At 39.7% G+C, this 14,096-nt stretch overlaps 6 protein-coding genes across 6 annotated transcripts; 4 read left to right on the top strand and 2 right to left on the bottom strand.

The window, feature by feature from the left end:
* Window positions 1–65: 65 nt before the first annotated feature.
* PHYBLDRAFT_140964 (hypothetical protein) lies at window positions 66–862 on the top strand (the record flags this gene model as incomplete). The annotated part of the gene is made up of 2 exons (XM_018430494.1): window positions 66–712; window positions 796–862. 2 exons carry the CDS (start codon window positions 66–68, stop codon window positions 860–862), a joined length of 714 nt encoding a protein of 237 aa, XP_018296946.1.
* A 170-nt stretch (window positions 863–1,032) lies between these two features.
* PHYBLDRAFT_103466 (hypothetical protein) lies at window positions 1,033–1,422 on the top strand (the record flags this gene model as incomplete). The annotated part of the gene is made up of 1 exon (XM_018427768.1): window positions 1,033–1,422. A coding segment is annotated over one exon (390 nt), but the record flags the coding sequence as incomplete, so codon positions are not given.
* Window positions 1,423–3,603: 2,181 nt separating this feature from the next.
* On the top strand, window positions 3,604–3,858 carry PHYBLDRAFT_103752 (hypothetical protein; the record flags this gene model as incomplete). Its single annotated transcript, XM_018427790.1, has 1 exon — window positions 3,604–3,858. A coding segment is annotated over one exon (255 nt), but the record flags the coding sequence as incomplete, so codon positions are not given.
* Window positions 3,859–5,540: 1,682 nt separating this feature from the next.
* Window positions 5,541–8,088, bottom strand: PHYBLDRAFT_164001 (hypothetical protein; the record flags this gene model as incomplete). The annotated part of the gene is made up of 9 exons (XM_018434916.1): window positions 5,541–5,591; window positions 5,761–5,765; window positions 5,956–6,421; window positions 6,543–7,045; window positions 7,159–7,234; window positions 7,322–7,360; window positions 7,483–7,736; window positions 7,829–7,908; window positions 7,940–8,088. 9 exons carry the CDS (start codon window positions 8,086–8,088, stop codon window positions 5,541–5,543), a joined length of 1,623 nt encoding a protein of 540 aa, XP_018296943.1.
* A 220-nt stretch (window positions 8,089–8,308) lies between these two features.
* PHYBLDRAFT_140961 (hypothetical protein) lies at window positions 8,309–9,377 on the bottom strand (the record flags this gene model as incomplete). Its single annotated transcript, XM_018430493.1, has 3 exons — window positions 8,309–8,480; window positions 8,562–8,898; window positions 9,242–9,377. The coding sequence occupies 3 exons, from the start codon at window positions 9,375–9,377 to the stop codon at window positions 8,309–8,311; spliced, it is 645 nt and encodes a 214-aa protein (XP_018296942.1).
* A 736-nt stretch (window positions 9,378–10,113) lies between these two features.
* Window positions 10,114–11,403, top strand: ippI/dmappS (isopentenyl-diphosphate delta-isomerase). Its single transcript, XM_018439949.1, has 5 exons — window positions 10,114–10,232; window positions 10,317–10,508; window positions 10,611–10,748; window positions 10,830–10,943; window positions 11,010–11,403. Exons 1-5 carry the CDS (start codon window positions 10,121–10,123, stop codon window positions 11,129–11,131), a joined length of 678 nt encoding a protein of 225 aa, XP_018296941.1. The 5' UTR covers window positions 10,114–10,120; the 3' UTR covers window positions 11,132–11,403.
* Window positions 11,404–14,096: the final 2,693 nt, after the last annotated feature.

The raw sequence follows: 14,096 nt of genomic DNA, 5'->3' as shown, positions 1-14,096 counted from the left end.
TACCTAAAAACAAAATATCTATTCAACACATCTCCGCTCTTTTAATACACACCCCATAATCATTAATGCCTGGAAGCATTAATAATGGGCGTCCACTAGCAGTCGACGACCCTAATGAACAGCATTATCAACATGCTATAAATGACCGCGGTATCGAAGAAGGCTATGTCGAGGAGTACGCAGAAAAGCCCCCACTGCCCACTAAAAGAAAATTCTACAAAAAGAAGAAGTTCTGGATCATCTGCCTTTCCGTTGGTCTTGTAATCTTCATTGTTGTCCTACTCTTGATCCTCTTTGTAGCTTTCCCAAAGATCGCACAATCCATCATGAACAAAGCTAACCTTTCCGTCCGTGAAGCAAACATTTCATTCTCCAATCCTCAGACTACCGGTACCATCACAAAGCGTGACGGAGAAATCGATACCAACTCGACCTTCTACATGTCCATGGTCACCGACATGTCCAACACCGGTCCATTCCATGCTGACATCAAGTTCCAAAACCCAATTGAAGTATACTACAACGAAACCATGATTGGTAGCATCACTTTACCCGATTCAAAGATTGCCGGCGGTAAAGGTGTCCTTGAGGCCGTCACTCCTTTCGTCATCGCAGACACCGCATACTTTGCTGCCTTTACCCGTGAGATGCTTGCCAGAGAAAAGTTTACCTGGACTCTCAAAGGAAAGCTTAAGATTACTGCTCTCACAAGGTAAATAGTTGCTACTTTTGCTTGCCTAAATATAACTATATATAATTATTATCAATTACTAATTATTATTTTACTAATCATAGAACTGCTACCATTGACTTGAACAAAGACATTGTTCTGGAGGGCAAGTTTCCTTACCATAATTTGTAGCAGTGTTTTAAGAAATAGCCGGTTAGATTAATGTTTTGACTAACTCTTTTATTTGCTATATAGGTATGAATGGCTTCCCTGAAGTATCCATCAAGACTTTCAACTTGCCCAGCGATTCCCCTACTGGCGGTATCAATGTTGAACTCGGTACTGTCTTGGTCTCTCCTTCTCCAATTGGTGTCCAGCTTGGTACCATCAAGATGTCCATTGCTTACTCTGGCGTTACTATTGGTCAGGTCTCTGCCGAGAACATTGTTCTCGCCAAGGGTGACAATAACATTATGCTCAAGGGTGTCTTGACCCCCCAGAACGATACCGCTAGTCTCGACAAGGTCTCCGAACTTTTCTCGGCTTATATGGCTGGTCGTATCTCTCAGACAAGTGCCGTTGGTATCTCTTGCGCTCCTAATGGTGTTGACCCCGTCGGATGGCTTTCTGAAGGTTTCAAGACCGTCTCCTTGAACGTCGCTCTCGGTTCCAGCGAAGCAATGAAGGTTATACATGGCATCAACATGGGTTATCTCGATCTCGTCTTCAACAAGGATGCACCTTACGCTCCTATCCTTTCTGCTAGCCAGGTCGTTGCCGACTTCTCTATTCCTTTTGGCTTCACTTTGAACATCACCGAAGTTGCCCAGAGCATCAATCTTGGCACCAACGACACCGGTGACTTTGGTAACATTCAGGTTCCCATGTCTCCTTCCATCAGTGACCAGGTCTCTGGAAAGCTTCAGTTCGCCATGATCAACAACACCTTGACTGCCATTGCCGGAAAGGAGACTGCCTTCAACCAGTACACCTACTCTCTGACTTCCTTGAATGACTACACCTTCAATGTCGCCGGTAATGCTACTACCAAGGCCAACACCCCAATTGGTCCCCTTGTCTTGTCTGGTATTGCATTCAATGTCCCAACCACTCTCCACGGTCTCCAGTTCTTGAACAGCTCTGCTACAGTTATCAACAGTCTCGATGTTTCTGGTGGTACCTCCGAGGGTCTTGAGCTTGCTATCAGTGTCACCATGCAGAACCCATCTGACTTTAGCATCTCCACCGGCGATGTTAGCTTCAACATGCTTGCCGACTCTACCAAGATTGGTCTCGTCCAGTTGAACAACCTTGTCTTGCAGCGTGGTGCCAACACTATTGTAGCTACTGCCTCGTTCGATCCCATGAGCAGCGATGTCGGCAAGAACTTGCTCAGCACCTTTGTAATGGGTAAGGACAATGCGGTCAGCATTGGTGGTTATGAAGGCTCTACTGCTATTGCCTCCTTGGCCGATGGTCTCGCCAAAATTAACCTCGACACTACTTTGCCCGGTCTCAACGCTACCTTGATTCAGAGCACTGCCTTGATTGTCTTGCCAGCTTCTCCTTCAAACGGTGTCGTCAACGTCAAGGTCGCTCTTGCCAATCCCTTCACTACCGGTTTGAGCATCACCAAGATCGTGTCTTCTGTCTCCTACCAGGGTATGCCCGTCGGTAACATTGACCAAGATATCAGCAACAATCCATTCATTGTCACCGGAAAGTCGACTGGTATTTCCCCCGAACTTGACATGACCATGAACCTCGAGCCTGCTGTCATTGCTCTCTTGATGCGCCAGCTTGCCGTTGTCGGAAACTTGGATACCCGTCCTCTTGATGCTCTGCTCACTCTTGGTGGTTTCCACATCGAAGGTCAGGAGCAAGTCTCCGCCGACGCCAGCTTGTTCGAGAACTTCAACTTGTCTTCGTTTGTCATGGAAGCCATGAAGAACCTTATTGTCGATATCCAGCTTGACTCTGTCGTCAACATGGGCCAGTACACCACTGCCCTTGCCTTCTCTCAGCCCAATGTTATCACTACTGTTGATGACACCATTGCCATTCTGATTCCCATCGTTGGCCAGCCTATTGTCCAGCAGATTGTCGATGGTGCTGCTCTTGGCTTTGACTCGATTGTCATGTCTGCTCCCACCGATACTGGCTTCAAGGTCCAAATGAAGGGCTCTATCACCGGTACTGGTCCCATGCAGGCCGCTATCTCCTTCCCCGATCCTTTGACCGTTGCCTGGCAGGGGACTGAGATCGGTAAGGTAACCATGGCTGCCATTCTCGCCAAGCCTATGGTCGGAGCTGTATTTGACGTCGCTGGTGAATTCACTATCACAAACACTGAAAACATGGCCAACTTTGCTACTTACATGATCAATGCTGACAGCTTTGTCTGGGATATCTACACCAACAATGTCAATGTCGAGGCTCTCGGCTTCAAGTTCACCGACATCAAGATGGAGAAGTTTGTGACTCTTACCGGTGCCAAGGGCTTCAAGGACTGTGTCACTATTTCCAACTTTACCATGCCTTCTAATGTCGACAATGGTATTGCTCTCGTCATCCAGTCTTCGATCACCAACCCCAGTACCGTTGGCTTTGACTTTAGCTCTGTCTCGTTTGACTCTTACTATGGCTCTACCAAGCTTGGTCCTCTTTCTTCTGATGGTGGTGCTGTCTTCCCATCCCAGGCTAAGGCCGCCATGGTTCTTAAGGGTTACCTTCAGGATCAACACGATAGTCCTTCGGGTCTCAAGGCTGTTAACGAAGTGTTCACAAACTACATCTCTGCCAAGGACTCCATTGTGTCTGTCAAGGGTACCTCTGTATCTGGTCCTAATGGCGAGGTCGGCTGGTTGACTACTGCATTCAAGGCTTTGAACATCGAGAACGTCATCTTGCCCGGTCCCTCAGCCAAGCCCAAGTTGATCACTGCCGTCACAATGAAGAACATGCAGCTCGACTTTACCACCAAGAATCCTTATGCTCCTCCTGCCAGTTCTACCTTGGTTGAAGCTCAGCTCGACAATCCTTTCGGTTTCCCTCTTGGTGTCTCGTCCCTGAACATGAACATCTCTGCTACCTATGGTGGCAACGGTGTCGCTGCCCTCAACATCCCCGACAACAAGGCTACCACTAGTGCTACTGGTGTTGTCTCGACCTCTTTCAGCGATGTTCCTTTCTCAGTCTATGATCCTTCTCGTCCTCTCTTTGATGCCTTTGTCAAGCTTCTTACTGCCGGTCCAGGTGTTGAGTTTGGTCTCGAAGGTCTTGTTAACTCGGTCGCTGTAACCAAGATTGGTGACTTTAACTTGAACAACATTGAACTTGATGTTCCTACATCTCTTGCTGGTAAGATTTTTTTTATTTCTTTTTTAAGTCTTATTATTTACTAACAATTAAATTATTTACATTTTTTTTTTAGGTTTCAGCAACTTTGGTGGCAAGGCTTCAATTCTTAGCTTGACTGTCAGTGGTGGTACCCGCGAGTACATCGAGGTTTCTGTCAAGGTCTCCTTTACCAACCCTTCTGCTATTACTATTACTATTGGTGACATCAACTTTGACACAATTGTAAAGGCCAACGGCGCCAACATCGGTACTGTCTACTTGAAGAATGTCGTGATTGCTCCCGGAGACAACGTCTTTGATTCTATTATGCACATGCACAGTACAAACTTGCCCGCTCTTAGCAGTGTTTTGACCAGCTATCTGACCAACACCCCCGTTCCCTTAACCGTCGCTGGTACCGAAAACTCGACCACTATTGCACCTCTCAAGGGCGCTCTTAGCACCGTTAGTTTGGATACTGTAATGCCCGCTATTCAAGCCGATATGGTTGTCTCTAGTATCGTCAGATCTAACATCGCAGATATCATTGCCAATGTACTTTATACTGATGTTACAATGAAGAATCCTCTTGCTACCGATATTACCATCCTCCAGGTCTACAGCAATATCACATACCTCTATAATCCTAATGGTCCGTTCAAGGTTGGCCACATTGACTACACCCTTCCTACGCCCTTTACTATTCCAGCTGGTGGCCAGGCTACTTCCACAAGATGGCCTATCACAATCGAGGGTGAATTTATCGAGTTGGTTAATATGATGCTTAACCCAGAGAAGTACGTCGAGCTGTCGCAAATTGTCACCTGTATTGTCGGTGGGCCCACTGGTTTCATTGGTCAGATGTTATACCCCCAGGAGCATGTTTACAACGAGATTCACATTGCCGAAATGGAGGCCGTTGGACTTAATGCTGTTCTTGGTAGCATGGGTACCAACACTACTGCTTCTGCTAATGTTTCTTCTTCTGCTGTGCCTGTCGCGTCCAGCGCAAGTGTGCCTGTTGCCTCGTCTACTTCTGAACCTACCAGTGCTGCATCTGCCGATCCTACAAGTGCCGCTGCTGAGCCTACTAGTGCCGCTTCTGCTGAACCTACCAGTGCCGCTGCTGAGCCTACCAGTGCCGATCCCGAGCCTACGAAAGCAGAGGCTACTCCTGCTCCATCCCAGACTGAGGAACCTGCCAAGGCTGTAGAGACAACCGCCCCTGTTGAGCCTACTCCAACTGAAGCTGCCGCTGCTTCTGAGCCATCTGGTGCTGCACCTGCTGCTTAGAGCCTGGAATTTTGCTTAGTTTCTTCCCCCTCTTTCTTTATCTATCTCTCTCATTCTTTTTGCGTATAATACACATCTTTGCATTGCAAAAAAAAACTCCCCACAAAAGAAGTATCCCAAAGAAAGATAGAAAAAGAAAAGAGTTTAAACATCAAACATGTCTTATGTGCTATTAATCCCATACTTCCATCTCATTATTTACTTATTTATTTATTCCATACTATCCTATTCTTACTCCTTATTCTTCTCTATTCTTTGCGATAAAATTTCGCTTGATTTCTCTTACAATCTAACACCAACAAAAAAAAACCAATAATAATATATAATGTAATGATAGGCTTTTTTTTAACCTATATTTTCCCCCTTTATTCTTTATTACTTGAGTGCGTACATAGTGATTTTCTTATTTGATATTATTTTGGTACCCTCATTTCTATACTATATTCCCTTTTCTTTACTATTACTATTGATATTAATATTTATTTACTTATTTTATCTGTCATTCATTTCAGGATTAAATAATAAAAAGAATCCTATTATTTTGCGTTATCTATTATATTTCAAGTATTTGATATACTACTTGTATGTATCCAGCATACAAGAAATATTCGGCTGCTTCTTTAGAAAGAAAGGCAAGCAAGATCAATGCATACTTCTTCTTTTCCAGAAATAATTGACTGCTTCAAGGTGATGACTTGTATCGGTGGTATTGGTAGATCCTAGTGCAGATGAATCAATCTTGCTGTTCTTTGTGGTCGTTGTGGTCGTTGAGCACACTGATCCAGAATCCTCACAGCCCCAAAGATTGGTTAGGTCAGTCATGCCTGTACAGTCCGAAAGGATTTCTTGAATGTCACACTGTGAGAATATTGTGCTCCTACAATCGTTATTCTCAGGTATGGTATGTACTCCAGACCTAATTTCCCAAGGCCTGTCCGAGTAGTACAGAGATTGATCTTGGTCTGCCCCACACTCTGGCCACTTGGTCGGTCTAAAAGATTGGTGCAACTCGGGTGTATTGCAGAAATCAGGTAAAGGTACGGCCTGACACTCATTTAATAGGCGTTCAATAGCTTCTGTAGAACCATCAAAAGTGTGGGAGTCTTCTGACAAAGTGGTCTTTAATGATGATTGGTATACATATTTGTGTATATACATTAAGCAAAATACACAAGGTTTCAAAAGATATACAGATCAATATAGAGTAACCTTTCTTTTTTTGTATTATGTAGAACATTACTTTTTCACACCAAGTATTGGTCTCTGATGACTGATCAGGTTTCTCGTTTGTCCATCGATCTTGTTTCTTGCCAAAAGAGGTGTCTGGAGATTGATACAAAGCACCAATATATCGGTCCTGCAATTCTGGCACAATCTTGGTCGAAATATCCTTTTGATTTTCCTCTTCTTCATCTTCTTCTTCATCATCTTGAATCTGCTTTTGTTGGTATAACTGATGTAGGTGATGGTCTTGTTGATGTCCTTGGTTTTGTGGTTGTCGTATCTTGAACGTGTCACTTTCAACAGACGATTGATCTGATTTGTCTGATCTGGTGCGAAAGAAGCGCGAGACAGTCTCTTGTTGTTGTTGTTGTTGTTGTTGTTGTTGTTGATGAGACTGGGTCATAAAGGAAGATCTATCCTGATCTGAGGCTTCTTCTGAAATTACACTTTGATTGCTCGTGTACCGAACATGATATCTAGGGTGGAGAAACTCATGCTCACTAAACACAAGGTCTGACTCTAGATTGATTAAGTGAATGAATTTGGGTTAGTGCCTTCTTATTGTTCTTTCATGACTTTCATATATTTTGTAAAGTCATATATATTAAAAAGACACATAATAATTTGGTTACTTTTTCTTAATACTCCTTTTGCCGAAGATTTTCCTTTGTTGAACAGCCCAAGTTGTGTATTCTCTTTTGGTTTTTGCTAATATAAAATAAACCATAAAATCATTAGCAGAATGTACCATAGTATTATAAGCACACTTTAATATATTCTAGAACCACATCTTACCGTAATACGAGTAGTCTTTATATTTGACGAAGAGAATGCCTATAGTTTTGGTGTTCGGACGTTTTGATTGAAAAGAGTCAAAGGGTTAATGGCGGCTAGATTTATTGGAATTTTATATGAATCCCATTGCTAGTATGATTCTTATGATTACTTGATCTTACTTGTAACAGACGTAGAGCTGATTCATGTGAAATGCTGTTCTTTGTATTCGTCGGTTTGAATGTACGTTTGACTTTTGGATTGATTTGAGTGACAGTTGGATGTATTTGGTTCTGATTTTGTGTGCCAGTGGCAGTAGTAGTAGCAGTAGTGGTGGTGTCTTTTAGGGGTGTTTCTTTCCCTTTATGCTTATCAACCATGCTAAATTCATCATGTTCCCCTAATTTTCTTGTGTGCTTGAAACGGGTATTGTGGTCTACAAAGCCAATAAAAATAAAATAAAAAAAGGATGCATTTGGCGTGCATTTAAATTCAAGATATAGCATGATCTTTGATTTTCTTACTTACGCCTGTTGAGTGGGATATCAGGCAGGGACATGGCCCTGAAGATGATTCGATTGACAAAGTAAGCAAGAAGAAGGATATAACTAAAATACGCTAATTGAAAAAGAAGCTTACGACAAGGATTTGCCAGATCGCCCTTTGATCCTTGAAGATTGATCCTGAATTTCTTTTTGTTGTTTGATGTACAATCCAGTATTGTATCTCTTAAAAGCTTCCATATTTTCAAAAGCAAGTTTTTCTAAATTGCCTTTTGTGAGACTCATGACAAAGCGAAGAAGAAGTAGGAAGAAGTAAGAAAAGCATATTCAATACACTGAAAATATTCAAGAAAAAGAAAAACGTTCTTTAGGTTTCTATATTCATCTCTATCTTTCCTTTTCACTCTTTGCTCTGACGTATACCCCATATATATATATATATATATTTTAAATTAATAATTGATGATAATGATAATAATAAAACAGACAATTTAGGATAAGAAATTCAGGCACCATATTTTGGTACAAATCCTAATTTGTGGCCTATTTCTCCCAAAAAGTGCCAGGCCAAGATCTTTCCATTGCACCCATTTTCAATGATATCCTTTGTAGTAAACTTTGTAGCATTGTCTCGACGTGTAGATTTATCATGCAGATAAGAACATACAAACCCATGCCTTTTTTTTTAAAGAAAAGAAAAGAAAAGACAAAGCAATTATTACCCAAGCTTTTTAAAATAATAATAACAAAAAACAAACCTTGGTTCAATTGAAACACATCTTCCTTCCTTCTTTACATGACTCTGTTCAGGCACCAAACTATCCCACCAATTCTTGTCTGCCAAAACCGGCTCACTTGCCGATTCATCTCTCGGTGCAACAATCACTTTGAGATAAGTTGGTGTATCAGCCATAAGATCCTTGACTACATCGTTGATTAAAGGCCAGGAGTTGTTTTGTGTGCTGATGTCTACCAGCAATAGATCGACCTTGGGTCCAACTGATGCCAGGATATCAATGATCTCTGCTGATGTGGGAACAGACTTTAGAGCCAAAGAAACAGCAAATCCTAATGATTTGGCCAACTCGACAATTTCTAAAGAACAAGAGAGTATTCCAAACTGCATCTTTCCGAATCTAAACCATTTTATGGAATGATTAGATTGAATTCTCACTTGAATAAAAACACACATATATTCAACCTTTGTACTAATCGCGTCTTCATCTAATAATAAATCAAATGCGGTGAGACAAACCAATAGATAGTATATTTATATTTATATAACAGTAATAAGAAGTACCTGATCAGTATCGATTGAATTGATTCCCAAGAGTTGAATAATGTCCACGTAATGAGTTCTTTCTAAGCTACTTGGATTAGTGTTTTTCTTTTTATTTATTTATGTACATGTTATATATGTATTTCTTTTTGCTTGTACCTTTTCCACCTAGATCTTCCATTATAAGTTGACCAGAGCATCCTCTGGTACAAAGGTCATCGAGTGCTTGTGTAGAGGGTGTTGAATTGGCTTGTGAGTTGCTGTAAAACACAACAGCCTTTTTGGGTGTAGCCATTGAATTATTGGTATTTGTTTGTTATTGTCAAGCGTGACAGAATTTGTCTGCTAACGTATCTTGTAGATATATTTCTGTCTTTGCTTGCCTGCCTGCCTGCCTGCCTGCCTGCCTGCCTGCCTGCTTATTTTTTTCTTTTTTTTCTTTTGCAGAATCGGAGAAATTATTTTATTTACTTAAAAGGGTGTACATTACAATACAGTGTTCGATAGGATATATTTTATATATAAAAGTATTATAATTTATTTATATACTTATTTATTGTTATAATCTATTACATCTTTCTTTACCGTCTATATATTGTACATCTAAAATAAATGAATAAATAAATAAATCAAAACCAAAACAAAACAAATAGGGTTTAGGCAACAATTGATTTTTGTTTTGGAGCCTTGATTTTCTTACTGCATACAGCAGAATTATTATAGGTAAATTTAATTGACTGATGGTTTTAACCCCCTGGTACACTAATAATATAAGCATAAAATATAAAGAAATTTATCAGTAAAAGTTCTAAACGCATTTCTCTCTCTATAGCAAATCCTTACCAACCCACTGACCAACCAATAGTTTTTATTTTGAGTTTTTTTTTTTTTTTTTTTTTTTTTGCCAAGTCCTTCCCAGTCACGTGTTGTACTCTATTTTTTGCCCTCTTTGGGTTCTTATTTAATTCTTTTACCCTTATTTTTTTTTATATATTTTATTGTTTCTTTATTCTTATTCTCCACTCTTAACAACTTACAATGGCTCCCGACCTTAAGAATTACGATGAAGAGCAGGCCCGTCTGATGGAAGAGATGTGCATCATTATTGATAAGGATGATAAACCCATTGGCGCTGATTCCAAAAAGACTTGCAAGTATTCTTTATTTTCTTTTATAATTACCAATGACTAGAAAGAAAGAAAGAACAAGTCATCTAATGAAATTTATAAAATAGGCCATTTGATGGATAATATCAACAACGGACTCTTGCACCGTGCTTTTAGTGTTTTCTTATTTGACTCTCAAAACAGACTGTTGCTCCAGCAGCGTGCTAGTGAGAAGATCACCTTTCCTGATATGTGGACCAATACTTGTTGCTCTCATCCATTGAACACACCCTCAGAGTTGGTCGAGAAGGATCAACTTGGTAAGAACAATTTTTAGTTTAGTTTAGTTTTTTTTTTTTTAAAAAAAAATAAGTAAAATAAAATAATAAATGTATCAAATGTATATATATATAAATCAATAGGTGCCCGTACTGCAGCTCAACGCAAGTTGGATCATGAACTCGGAATTCCTGCTCATCAGGTTCCTCTTGATTCTTTCAAGTACCTGACACGCATTCATTATCTTGCTCCTAGTGATGGACTTTGGGGAGAGCATGAGAGTAAGCATTAAATTTTTATATAGAAGATATTTGAAGTAAACTTGGTTACTAAATGAGTATTAAAAAAACCCCCAATGGTAGTTGATTACATCTTTTTCGTAAAGGCAGATGTCACAGTCAAGCCTAGCCCAAATGAAATCAGAGATATCAAGTATGTCACTCCAGACGAGTTGCGTGCCATGTTTGCTGATCCTAGTAAGTTAATTAATAAATAAATAAATAAATAAAATAGATAAGTAACATAATTTTTGTTGTTCTTAGATGTGCCAATGACCCCCTGGTTCAAGCTCATCTGTAACACATTTTTGTTCGATTGGTGGAAGAAGATTGACACAATTGAAACCGAAAAAGATACCAAGACCATTCACCGCCTTGGCTTCTAAAAGAAAGGAATTAAAATAAAAAGTTGATAGTGCGAGGTGGGGGCGGATCAAAAACCAAAAAAAAAAAGGGAAAAGGAAAAGGAAAAGTAAAGAGGTCTAATGATGATAGGATACCCCTCCCCTTCCTCCCCTCCCCCTCCACCTCCACCTTTAATTTTTTCTTTTTATTATTATTATTATTATTATTATTATTATTACCACAATTACAAGTAACAACCACAAGAAGGATTCAATTTAATTTTGTTTCAATTCAGTTCAATTCAGTTCAATTCAATTCAATTCAATCAAATCCAAATATATGTATCAGTGAGTTAGTCAGTTAGTTAGTTAGTAAATGTGAGATACAAGTAGGAGTAGGATAGAGAGAGAGAGAGGGGGGGCTTTTTTTTCTTCTTCTCTTTTGGTCAATTCCAAATATACTTATTTTATTGGCCAAGGTTTGTTTGGTGGCGTAAATTTCCATATTGATTCAAACACAAAGATATTGCACATATGGATACAACCATAAAGAAATATATATATATATATATAATATAAAATATAATAAAGTGAGATTATATGACATGGAAAACCAATGCTGCCCTGAATGCATGTTGTGGCTTGTCTTTTGGTAGATCTCAAAGAAGGAACGTGCACATTAGATTGGCTTTTTAAAGTATATAGAAATCCCACCACAGCTACCACAACCAACTACCATTATTACCACTATTGCCGCCAGAAAACACCACTATTACTACCTATTATTATTATCTGTATTTCTTGTCCCTCCAATTTGCAGAAACAGTATAGTATAATAAGATTGGCAGTTTTTGTACACCTTGAGAATAATTCTAAAACAGAAGCTTGTACACACACAGAGCCCTTTTTTTGGTTTGTGTGTGTGTGTTGTGTCTAAAGTGTCTAAAGTGTCTAAAGTGCCTACATATGGACTTTCTATCAGTTTTACAGGGCTGCCAGACACCACGTGCCTTGTAGACAAACCTGGCCAGGCAGACAACATAAAATAAACAATACAATACATTATAGTACAAAATGTACGTATATAATGATAATAATGATAAATGGATCAAAGGGGATCATACAATAGGATAGAATACTCAATATAAATACAAATTTGAATAGTCAAAGTCTATATGTCTTGATACCCATCTGGAGCAATATGAACCTTGACCCTGAGTAGAATCACACAAGAAAAGTACAAGTACATGTAGTAGCAATAGCAGTAGTAGCAGTAGCAATAGTACTATTATTCTATACAACCTATATATGTATATATGTATGTATAAATATCTCATAGTTGTACACACTTTGGACATAATATACATACATATAAAATATATATTATTATTATTATTATCTATTTTACTAAGTATTATATATTTTTTCTACTTGGTTTTTATAAACTGTACTTCTTTTCATTCTTCCACTCTTTTTATTTTATATCTTTCTTTACATTATTATCATTTTCTCCCTCTCAAATTACATAATTTTTTTTTAGACTCTTAATGTCAAGTTTGAATGCTGATTCAGTGTCTCATTGGCTTCCTCTGCCGGTCGACACAACATTAGAAGAGGATTCATTCGCAGATCTCATTCGACTCTACGACACTCGAGTATCGAACCTTCGAGGAGAGACTAGTCAAAGGGTAAGTTTTCTCTATTTGTTTGTATTTAAAATAATAAAAATAAAAATAAAAATAAAAAATAAAAAATAAAAAATAAAAAATAAAAAATAAAAAATAAAAAATAAAAAATAAAAATTAAAAGGGAAGGAGATAGGATTATCAAAAGAGATAGAATATGCGTGCAGTAAAAGAAGAATTGCATGTAAAAACACCTCAAAAGGAAATTTGACAAGGACGCGTCTAACGTGCAATTTCTTTGGGTTTGATTAACAGACAAGTCATTTCGACGAAGCACTTCGTATCAGACAAGCACTGGCAAACGAAGTGCTGGCGAAGCACTCTAGTAGCAATCCAGAGGCCGACGCTTCAGACCTGTCAGGGAATCCAACTGCGAATGTAAACGTGAGAGTGCCTCCCGTACTACTGTCGAATGATTCGGCATCAGTTGAGCGGAGATCGACGGCCAATCTATTACGTAGATCCTCCAGCTATTTCTTATCCAAGCTTGATTTCCTAAATCCTTATAATCATCACCAAACCAACAACAACAACAGCAACAACAGCAGCAGCAGTCGAAGCAGCAAAACCAGCAGCAATAATAACGATAGAAGTTCAAGTCAAAATGGACAAAGACAAATAGAGCCAAAAACTAATCAAATCAATAATAATAATAATAATAATAATAATAATAATAATAATACCGCCGCCGCCAATGCTACCACTACCACTACCACTACTACTATTACAACTACTATTAATACATCACCAGAATCAGCAACTGCACCAGCACCAGCACCAGTAACAGCAAAAGCATCAGCATCAGCATCAGAACTAGCATCAACATCAGCATCAGCAAAAGTACCAGCACCAGTACCAGTACCAGCACCAGTACCAATAGCAATACCAATAACTACAGCACATGTATCTGTACCTGTACCTGTACCTGCGCCTGCACCTACAGCAACCGAGGCTGTCCGAAGTCTGGGATTACTTTCACCGAGAGAACATAATACTAATAATCAGAGCATTAATCTCAATCAAAGACAGACTGGCATTTCGTCACCCTCGGCATCATCTGGTTCTTCGCCTTTACCGGCCATAATTGCCATCAATACGACAATTAGCTATCCACAAGTACCAATCAACCCTCATTACCCCACAGTCCCACCCGTAATTACTCAATACCCACCAAAGCCACTCCAATACTCGCCTGTCGAACCCCTTGAAAACAGCTCACCTCAGGATGACGGTCAGGGGCTCAGGAAGCGAGCGATTCACCGGATCTCCCTTCCATTCCTCCGCCTTCAAGCGACGGAACGAGAGCACAGACGACGGTCTGA

This window comes from Phycomyces blakesleeanus, assembly GCF_001638985.1.
Source record: "Phycomyces blakesleeanus NRRL 1555(-) unplaced genomic scaffold PHYBLscaffold_3, whole genome shotgun sequence".
Classification (NCBI taxonomy): Eukaryota; Fungi; Mucoromycota; class Mucoromycetes; order Mucorales; family Phycomycetaceae; genus Phycomyces; species Phycomyces blakesleeanus.
This window is presented reverse-complemented; position numbering and strand designations above follow the sequence as displayed.